At 50.9% G+C, this 10,604-nt stretch overlaps 3 protein-coding genes across 3 annotated transcripts; all 3 read right to left on the reverse strand.

Moving 5' to 3' along the window:
• Positions 1-4,863: 4,863 nt before the first annotated feature.
• Positions 4,864-6,012, reverse strand: RPS4 (40S ribosomal protein eS4; the record flags this gene model as incomplete). Its single annotated transcript, XM_041681868.1, has 4 exons — positions 4,864-5,203; positions 5,366-5,650; positions 5,722-5,859; positions 5,999-6,012. 4 exons carry the CDS (start codon positions 6,010-6,012, stop codon positions 4,864-4,866), a joined length of 777 nt encoding a protein of 258 aa, XP_041548768.1.
• A 357-nt stretch (positions 6,013-6,369) lies between these two features.
• On the reverse strand, positions 6,370-7,572 carry AKAW2_80808A (aspartate-semialdehyde dehydrogenase family protein; the record flags this gene model as incomplete). The annotated part of the gene is made up of 3 exons (XM_041681869.1): positions 6,370-7,175; positions 7,231-7,488; positions 7,545-7,572. 3 exons carry the CDS (start codon positions 7,570-7,572, stop codon positions 6,370-6,372), a joined length of 1,092 nt encoding a protein of 363 aa, XP_041548769.1.
• Positions 7,573-8,243: 671 nt separating this feature from the next.
• AKAW2_80809A (uncharacterized protein) lies at positions 8,244-10,178 on the reverse strand (the record flags this gene model as incomplete). The annotated part of the gene is made up of 4 exons (XM_041681870.1): positions 8,244-8,396; positions 8,452-8,633; positions 8,682-9,735; positions 9,834-10,178. The coding sequence occupies 4 exons, from the start codon at positions 10,176-10,178 to the stop codon at positions 8,244-8,246; spliced, it is 1,734 nt and encodes a 577-aa protein (XP_041548770.1).
• Between the last annotated feature and the right edge of the window lie 426 nt (positions 10,179-10,604).

Raw genomic sequence — 10,604 nt, forward strand, 5'->3', positions numbered from 1 at the left:
GGCGGGCCAGTGGAACAAACAGGTAGTATTCTAGAGTGGAATAGAAATATGAGATAACCCTATAAGGGAGGTATTAAAAAATGATTGTTAAAAAAAATGAAATAGAATAAAACTGAAAAAATATTCAGAGAAGAAAACTAAATTAAATTGAAATTGAATATTTAGAAAGACGGAACAAGAAAAGAAAATAGAAATAAAAATGGATAAAAATCCAAAAAGGAAATTGGAGTGAGAGAGAAATCATACACACTACAGAGGAGAAAGAGAAGCGGTCAAGAAGATGGATGGAGCAAGAAGGAACAGATGGAACAGTGCGTGCACAACAGCACCCCGAGAGGGTTCTGGTCATGCAGGACTATTTCGGTTTCTGGAAGGTTCACTTGGGGCCGCATCTCATCGGCAATGAGACCAGACACAGAGGAAGAGACAGTGTGATCGAGAGAAAGAAAGAGAGATCGATCTTGTTCGTGTTCCAGAGCCGTAGCGGTGTACAATGACAGGATATTAATGAAGTCAACTATACATCAGCCTCGCGGGAGAAGACGAGGCAGTCGAGCCACTGAGCAGTAGTAGGAGCAGCTGAGCGAGAGGCGACATTCGTCAAGCGCCAGGAGCACGGCTGAGAGTAAGCCAGAGGCAAAAGGCAAAGCAAAGGAAAGCCATCGTTGTCACAAGTCATGATGATGATGTTGAAGCATGAAGGGCTGATCCTCCAATCCCGCTGTGGGAACCCATTACAGTAGCTAGCTTCCAAGCTTAGCTGGCCAGACAGAAATGCTGTGTCGAAAGCTGGTCGCACACGAATATCTCCAGCCTGCTAGGTACGTAGATAGTCTAGTCGTATCCATTTCTTGTGTAAGATTTGAAAAAAAAGAAAAATTAACGATCGGGTGGCTAGCAACCTCTCTTGCTACAGCTGCGACTAAATTAGTGGGTGAAGCGAGTGCAATGCAGAAAAGCGTATTGCCGCTGATCGGGGCGATGGCGATCGGGGGGGATTGCTTCTGGGCGAACAATTGGAGTCTGCTTCCTTCTAGCGCCCCCAGATGGCCTGATTGACCTCGCGGGTTCATCATCATTGGCTGGTCCTCAATTTTCTGTTATTTTTTTTACGCTTCTCAACTCCAGTCCAGTCCACCTCCCAGGAATGAATGATGACGACGGCGGACTGGGGAATGAATAGATAGAGCTAGACTGCAGTCCTCGGACGTGTCCACGCCAGTGTTACCCTCAACAGCCGACGTTGCATGTCCCACAGACCGGGGGGGCAGACAGATGTGGATTCGGTCACCCAGGAAGGATTGACCATAATACCAATAGCAAGTGAGAGAGAGAAGAGAGAGGAGTAAGTAGTAGTCTGGAGAAAGAGAATGGGAGTCAATGGGGATTCGAGCAGCAGCGGAGAAGCTCGTGGCGGTGGGTGTCTTTTCGCCAAGCAGGATCCACCATCAAGAGAAAAAAGAAGAACAATTCAATTGCTCTGTTCGTCTGGTGTATTCCAATCGATCAATGAAGGAAGGAATGTAAATCCTTCAAAATTCTTCCTCTTTGCTTCTCCACGGTACCTGGTGCCTTAATTGATCCTAACTCTCAGGAACGCGTGGATACCAGAAGGTTGGAAACTATCGAGACAAGCTAAACTTCGCCTTCGGGTCGAAAATCATGGCGGGATTCGATGATCGAGCATAGCATCTCCACCCCGAAACTTCCATCCACTAGACTAGACTACCAAAGACCAGCCAGATATTGTGGCGCAGGGCAACAAGAGGTTGGAATCAGGGGCCCCGCTTAGGAGAAAACCCTGGTGTGCCCGGCATCAACTTAGTGTCGAATTATCAGACTAGATGTCTTTCCACCCACTATGGGAGGAGGAGGAGGAGGCAATATTCTCGATGGGTCACAGCAAGAGGCCGAATAGAAACCAAAAGTTAGAAATCAGCCATCCGAATCAATTCTGCTGCAATCATCAGACGCCGGAAGTTGCGGGTTGCAGATAGCCACGGCAGCGCCGCTGCACACGGCTTTCCCTCCACGTTGTGCCATTCACAAGCATCCCAGGAAGAGTAAGACATCTTCATCTTGGACTTTGGACCGGAGTACTCCGGCCAATGTATTCCGTGATGACCCCCGTCGTCGAGACCCGCTCATTCCGCCGCCGTTTTCGCGGCCACGGGGCGTCCCTTTGAGGAGAGAGAGGGATGTCCAAGAAGTGAAAGAATTGAAGCTTCCTTCCTTTCCTCCAATCTGTGTCACGACTCACCACTTTTGCTTCCTCGCCAGATTCTACGTATGGTTACCATCCTGCAAAGACAGGGCTGTGTCGCTGAGCTGTCGCATGCAGAGAGGGTGACCTAGAACCTCAACGCCCCTGTACTTACTTGCACGGCCCGGGAGGTCCAGACTCGGAGCGGATAGCCACAGCCATGGCAAGCGACAACTATTGATGGGTGGCTGACTGGGCTTGTATGTAGGCGGGAGGAGTCCTTCTGCAAGAGCGCAACGGTTGTCAGGACCTTGCCAAACCCTAGATAACTACCACTCGTAGTCCGTAGCCATGTTGTCACTCGGTTGCCTGGTTCCCCGTCTCCAACACGCCCGCTTACTTACATATGATGTCTACATACATACCTACACGATTGTTCTCTGTGTTTCCCGCATATTGTGACGTGACGTTGTGCGAAAACAATCGCTTTCACAAGCCATCTGCCGTGCAGATGCGTGGGGGCTGCTTACAGCCAGAGCCTATAGCTGATCACTATGTGGGAAGCATTATAGCTTGGTCACCATTCCCGGACAGCAACCTGTCCCTCCAGATAGACGTGGCCTGCTAGACCCGGATTGGTTCCGGACGTGCAGCATGCATGAGCCTGGCTCGGAGGCTAAGGAAGTATGTATGGTGTGCGTGGACGAGTGCGTGTGTGTAGAAGCGAGTTAACGGGTGGGCTATGTCACCGTGGCTTGAGACAAACATCTCGAAAGCCTCGCTCACAGGCCAGGTAGGTATATAACCTTCGTACTCATCTACCAAACGGAGAGAAGACCACTGCCGAGCATCTTCTGCTTTTCTAGGGCTCACGGGGGAAGCAATATGTGAATACCCTTGGACTGAGCAACGGACACTGTGATACAACTGTGTGCGATGCCACCATTCCCTCGATGATCGTGCCGCCTCGATCCCTCGGACGAATCCTGCCGGTATCCTGCCTGACATGGCCGAGAGACATCCAAGAACCTAAGGCACCTCCATCCACAAACGGAAGATGGTGGGCAAGCCTTTCCCAGACAAAGGGGGGAAAGAGAGCGGAGAAGGTGGACAGAGGGGAATAAGATACGGAGGTGGAAAAAGAAAACATTCAAGCAAAGGCGCAACCCGCAAGTGATGGATCGCAACCCCATCTTTCCCTCCCCCCTTGATCCTGTTTTCTGAGCTTAACCGAACCATCCCGAGCGCCAGAAGGCGTGGATCGAAGGAAAGTCCGACCACGGCGATGGTCGAATATCAATTATCAATCACAGTGAGATCGACTAGGTCAAGATGACTTGTCAGTTGACTTAACGCAAACTAACCCATGCGACATGGTGGCTAAGTCTGCATGGTCAGCACCCGATTAGTTTGGCGCTTCCTTTGATATGCCGAGGATCGAGGGGGAGGGAATCGGGCCAAAGGGGCGCCGGCAGGAGGATGTATCCAGATGAATCAATTCCTCTCTTATCATCCCATCCCATCAGTGCGACTAGAGCGGCATCTGCAATCTGCACCGGCATCAGCAACCAAGAACTAAGATACCAGTCCGTCCGTCGAATACTCCATCGTCTCGTCATCCCACGCAACAACTCACATTTATTTATTCTTTTTTATTATTTTTGTTCTCCCTTTCTAGGTCCCGTCTCTTCTCGCTAAATCCCTCCTAATCCACTAACCCCCGCGGCTAATAGGGAGAGGAGGGGAAGAAAAAAAAAGAGGAGAGGAGAAAGATGAGGAGAAGATCCATACTGACCTGCAGCAGCCCAGTTGACGTGTTACATTCCTACTTGTAGCCTTGTACAGAGTAGATGGGCTAAAGGAGATGTTCGGTTGGCTGATTTCAACGAAACCAAGGCAGCACAGGAGACCGACCCCCAAGACTCGCAATTCCTCATAGTCCGATGGGTCGACACTGCACCAGGTCGACTTCGGCCAACTGCTCCAGCCACTGTTCATTCATCTCCAAGTGCAGCTTCCCTTTTGGATCGGTTGGCTCCCGCCTTGGGATGTGAGACGTAAACTTTTTCCCAGGACCCATGAATGGATTGCATCTACCATCCCACCCTGTTGTCCCCGGCACCGTAGTCCATCCCTGTTAGAGGTCACGACAGGGTGGACTCGAGGCGATGGGCCGTCCAGATAGTAGCATCTGCGCGAGTCTTACCATGGATTAGATAGATCTGCTGGGGTGGCACGGGAGTATCCGGCGGAGTTGCTCTGTGAATGGGTCGGGGAAATAGACAAAGCAAAGGGGGGACGAGGGAAGTTGGAGGTGGTAAGAATAAGAAATGTCCTACTGCAACTGGCCCAGTTACAAATTCCAGGAAAGGAATGAACTAAGGACTTAAAAGAATTAATGGTATCATACAATCAAAGGCAGACAGACTTGGCATCTTGACCTTGCTTTAGTGTACATGTCTACGGTACAAGTAGTTAACAGGTGTAACTTTGTGTCCTGTAGACAATTCTTTCTCTTTTTTTGTTCTGGATAACGCTTCATATAATTATCGTAACCGGCGTCATACAGGTCCACAAAGCAAGACAAGATGTCATCGCCACAGCGGAATTTTTCAACGCTTTTATTTTTCCGGCAGCCTACATCACTTACCATGCCACATCTACTGGAGGGCACGGCGGCGGTCACGCTCCTCGGCGATGGAGAGCTTGACACCCTTGCCCTTGGGCAGGGAGATCCAGGGCTTGTCCTGACCGATGACGAAGACGTTGGACTCACGGGTGGCGAAGGTGTTGTCAATAGCGTCCTTGATGTGGACGATGTTGAAACCACCATCGTGGCGCTCACGGTGGGTGACGACACCGACACGACCCATGTTACGACCACCGGTGGCCATGGCGACAACACCAGTGTCGAACTTGACGAAGTCGGCGATCTTGCCAGTGGCAATGTCGATCTTCACGGTGTCGTTAACCTTGATGGCGGGGTCGGGGTAACGGATGCTATAAGAAAAAGCCCTTGTTAGCACGCTTTGTTCTCACGTTGCGGCTCCTTACTGTGTTCCAGCAAAGAACTGCGATTCTAGTTCTGTCGTCCTCCGCCGATCAACCAAAGCTTGGTCCAACGACTGAATGACGCGGAACTTGTAGAGAGTATGCACTCACGTTCTCGCATCGTGCGTAACCAAGAATGGGATCCCGCCCTTGCCGAGCTGAACACGCTTGACTTTGCAGAGCTTGTACTCGGCCTCCTCAGCCTGGATGCGGTGGACGGTGAAGCGACCCTTGGTGTCGTAGATGAGACGGAAGTTCTCGCCGGTCTTCTCGATGCCGATGACGTCCATGAAACCAGCGGGGTAGGTAGGGTCGGTGCGGACCTTGCCGTCGACCTTGATCAGACGCTGCATCATGATCGCCTTGGTCTCACGGCCGTTAAGGGCGTACTTGAGACTATAAACCTGTCAGTCCACCGATTCCTCATATTCTCTTCGATTCATTCGTAATCGTTGGTTGGCTCGTACCGGTTGCGGATGAAGACGATCAGGGGCAGGCAGTCCCGGAGCTTGTGAGGACCGGGGGAGGCCTTGGGGGCGTAGGTTCCGGACATCTTGTCCAGGAGCCAGTGAGAAGGCGCGCTAAGGCGCTTCTGGTGCTTCTTACTGTACGAACATGGTGGTTAGTATTCAACTCCTCAAAATCTTCAAGTCTTCTGCCGTAGCGACGAAAACCCGGTGAAAACGCAATTCCACCGATAATCTCGCTTCGTGCAATAAGAACAGCGTAGGGCGTGTAACTCACGGTCCGCGAGGCATCTTGGCTGCTTTGTCGACTTGAACCGGTTAGTTGTCGAAGTGTCGCGAGGAAAGGAAGGAGACGGAACAAGGACTTCAGCAGCTGATATCCAGCCCATCTGCATTTTTCGCTTAGCGGCTGGTGCCAGCGGGGCTTAGCCCTAGCACTAGTACCGTTCTTTAGGTCAGCCCCACTAGTCCCGACCAGTACTAGGCTGGTGGGTCGCATAACTTACATAATCAATACTGGGTCTAGGCTTCATTTAGTAGTATCGGGCTATTGTTCAATGCTTTTTGCTTTTAGTAACTGAAATATCTAGAAACAAAAGGATATCTGACGCCGTCTAATCGCTATATGCCATAGATCTCTTCACACGTTTAGATGTAGCCCTTGATGACAGCAACCTCCGCGTTGAGGATGGACGATCCAGCAGCACCGATAACGGTGTTGTGGGAAAGAGCAGCAAAGCGGAGATCGAAATAGCCACCCTCGTTGCCGTCGCGCACCCGTCCAACGCTAACGGTGTAGCCCTTGGAGATGTCCCGGTCCAGTCTAGGCTGGGGTCTGTCGGGCTCGTCGAACACCCGGATAGCCTGCGCGGGTGCAGAAGGAGCGCCCAGCTTCTGAGCCTCCGACTGGTACTCCCTCATGGCCTGGGCCACCTGCTCTGCGCTGGGAGCGGGGCGGTTCTTGAAGCGCAAGGAAACAAACGCCATGTGACCGTCAGTGACTCCAACACGAGTGCAAGTGGCGCCAACACGGAGACCGGACTGCTCTTCGAAAGCAGTAGCATCGGCGTTCAAGGAGCCCAAGATCTTCTGAGCTTCGTTCTCAAGCTTGTCTTCCTCACCGCTGATGAAAGGAATGACATTGTCCAGGATGTCCATGCTGGGGACACCCGGGTAACCAGCTCCAGAGAGAGCCTGCTCGGTGAAGACTTCCACCTCCTCAACAGGTCCAAACTTGGCCTGCAGGGCAGCGAACGGGATGACAACACCAATGACAGCGCAGTTAGAGTTGCAAACCAAGAATCCCTTCTTCAGGCCGAAGTGTTTGCGCTGGTGAGGGATGAGGTCCAGGTGGTGGGGGTTGACGGTGGGGACGACGAGAGGGACGAGAGGGTGCTTGCGGTAGTTCTTCGCATTCGAGAAAACGGGGATATCGGCCTTGATGAATTCCATCTCTGTAACAGTTGTGATCAGCAGGTAGTATTGTCGCCTGGGCGAAGAACCACATACCAACGTCACCCGCAATGTCGCTGTTGAGTCCAGAGAAGACGAGATCGCAGTCAGCGAACTGTTCAGCCTTGCAGTCGCGAAGGACGAGTGTGCTAAGCTTCTCCGACATAGCCGTAGACTGCTTCCATCTCACGGCATCCTTGTACTGTTTGCCCGCAGAACGCTCAGACGCACCGACGGCGTGCAGCTCCAGGAAAGGGTGGTCGGCAAGGAGGAGGATAAACCGCTGGCCCACGGAGCCGGTGGCGCCCAAAACACCTGGATGTTATTAGCACTGCAGCCACAGACGAATCGCCAGTGTTGTATATCCATACCGCACTTCTTCTTAGGATACGAGGCCATTTTGTTTGATATCGAGTAGGTCGCTCTGCGATTCTCGTGATCTGATAGTTGTCAATTACTCGTCTTTGACAGTCAACGATACAACGACGGATGATTTAAACAAAAGCATTGGCATCAGAAATCTCAATTGGAACATGCTCGCGGGGAGACATGGCCAACATCCGGTTGCAGCGCCTTAACCGACGGAGCCCCGCAAGGGATAAAAGCACAGTTGTATCTCCACCATCGGCATTTTTGAAGATTGTGACACGATAGACGAACTGGTAGCTTTGCAACAGCCACAATGTCATTGAACTATGAGCAAATCAAGCAAATTGCACTCACCTCTTGGACAATGATGCGGAAGTTGGAGAGGGACAAGAGTGGCGTTACCGATTAAAACTGCGATATCGCTCCGGAGCACATCTGCCCCGCTGTGACTCAGCCCTCACTACTGACTGACTAACCACTCCGTAGCATTCTCCGCCGATCTGATTGGTCGATTGCTCCGATCTTATAGAAATGTGAATGGCATCATTTTAGGGCCTTGAACTAGACCATAAATGGATGGGGTCGATATAATTGAAAGTGACATAGTTGCTATGAAACTAGCCATTGATATGTACAGCCTTTTGCCTGCTCCTATTTACTATGCATATGCCATCCTCAGCTGAGAGATCAAATCGCGCCATCTATGCTTCGTCCTCATAATCGAAGATCTTGCCAGGATTCAATAACCAGTGTGGGTCGAGAGACTTCTTGATGGAACGCATAATTCCAATCGTGGCTGGGCCAAGCTCCTTTTTCAGTGAATCTTTCTTGCCCAATCCCACACCATGTTCACCCTGAAAACTGGTCAGTCATGCTTTCAGGTACAGGTTCAGGTTGCGGATGTCTTACAGTGCAAGAGCCTTCCATTTCTAATGCACGATCGACCATGTCGTACACAACCTTCTCTACTCGCTCCCTTTCTTCTTGAATAGTGCGATCATATAAGATACTTGCATGGAAGTTGCCATCTCCGATATGCCCAAGGATACTGGCAAAGATTCCCAGGTCATCGAGTTCTTTCTTGGAGATTTCTACTATGGTTAGCTAACATCCAGGTACTGGGTTGTGGGAAAGCATACCAATAATGTCTGGCAATCTAGAGATCGGCACGGAAACGTCGGTTGACCATACTTCGGATCCTCGCTCTCTTAGAGCCAGCATACTCCATAGCGATTGTTTTCGCGCAGACCATAAATCGTGAGCTTCTCGTTCATCTCTTGCAAATTCGAACGAGCTTGCGTTATTGTTCTTTGCTAGTGCTTTGGTCAGGTTAATGCTATCCGCGACCCCAGCTTTGGTGCCGGAGAACTTGAAGAACAGAGTGGGCAATTTCTTCCATGTTCTTCCAGTTCCTCCAGCGCGGTTGATGACATCCATCTGTATCTCATCAAGAATCTCCATGCACTGTACTTGAATCCCTTTTCGAACAAGCTGCATGGCAGTGGATGCCGCATCACGTACAGTGGGGAAGGTCACCACGCCGACACGAGTTTGCTCTGGAATCGGCGTCAATTTCAGGGTAGCTTCAGTCACAATACCAAGTGTTCCTTCAGACCCAACAAACATTCCTGTCAGGTTATACCCAGCTGAAGTTTTGCGTGGACGGCGACGTGTCTTAATGACCCGACCATCCGCCAGCACGACAGTAAGGTTAATTACCCAGTCTTTCATGGTCCCGTACCTCACGGCATTGGTTCCGCTGCAGTTTGTCCCAATCATGCCACCTATCATTGCAGACGGTCCCGGGTCAACGGGAAAGAAGAGACCGCTGTCCTTAATCTTCTCATTCAGATCCATCCATTGAATAGACGGTTGAACCACCACGTCCATATCAGATTCGTGCAACTCAAGTATCTTATTCATCGTCACGAAATCAATGGTCAATCCGCCTAGAGGGGCCGAAAAATTGGCCTCCAGACTAGAACCTCCGGAGTAGGGTATCATTGGCATTTTGTATTTGTGACAGATCTTGGCGATCTTGGAAACATCCTCTGTACTCGCCGGGTAGGCAATGGCAACTGGCAGACGATCAGCATTGACGCTGGACCATTCTGAAAACCCATGTTGTTGAAGATCGTCCTTGTCGGTGCTGATGACCTCATCGCCTAGCGTGGCTCGCAGTTCTGCAATGGCCTGTTTCAAATCGAGGTTTAGTCAAGTACTACACATAATATACTATACATATATATATTTATATATTGAGAACACGGGAGAGCTGGATAGTTTTCTACCTTCTCAAAATCCTTCGCAGATCCATACTTGGGATGCTTGCTATTCAAGGACTGGGACTGTCCGCTCGTCACAGCATATGCATAGCCGACCCCTGCAGCCAAGGCAGAGGCTAACAGGGTCCTGCCTGAAGTCCGCGAGCCTGAACGGTTGCCAGAAGGCCCAGTATTGGCACCGTTTTCCTGTCCAGCATTGGCGTCATTCTTGTGTCCTGCCTTTGAACTACCAGACCAACGCACTGCTCCTTGAAGAGGGAAGGAATAGCGTGGCGAGAGGGCGCTGGGCCGGCATTGAAGGGCGCGGAAATGTGCGGGGAATGCCCGAGGCACCTGGCTGAGCGGCCGCATTGTCTCACGAGCTCGGATCCACGGGGGAGTGAGGAATATTGCTATGTGTAAGATCAAGGGTTGAATTGAGCAATATATATTACACTCCAAGTCCGGTTATAAAAGACATACTAGGCCTCGAAGGCCGAAAATGGGGTCTCCGATTATCCAGTCGTAGCCCGTTATAGGAGCTTGGCCTCGGCGCGAGGGGAAACGTCATCGGGGCTAAGGATGAGACGTACAGCAGCTATCGGAAAAAGGCCGAGTAGAATGCCATAAAGCTGCCTTTGCTGGATAGTGGAAATGGTCTTGTCTAAGTCTAGAGGTGCGGAAAAGTAGGTTCACCCCCACATTGGTGAAGGTTGAGCAACGATGATTGATCCCCACGTTTTGAGGGGTTGCTGCTTATCATTGAACGCGATCGGCCAAAACTCCGATGGTGCCTCA

Source organism: Aspergillus luchuensis, chromosome 8 (genome assembly GCF_016861625.1).
Source record: "Aspergillus luchuensis IFO 4308 DNA, chromosome 8, nearly complete sequence".
Lineage (NCBI taxonomy): Eukaryota > Fungi > Ascomycota > Eurotiomycetes > Eurotiales > Aspergillaceae > Aspergillus > Aspergillus luchuensis.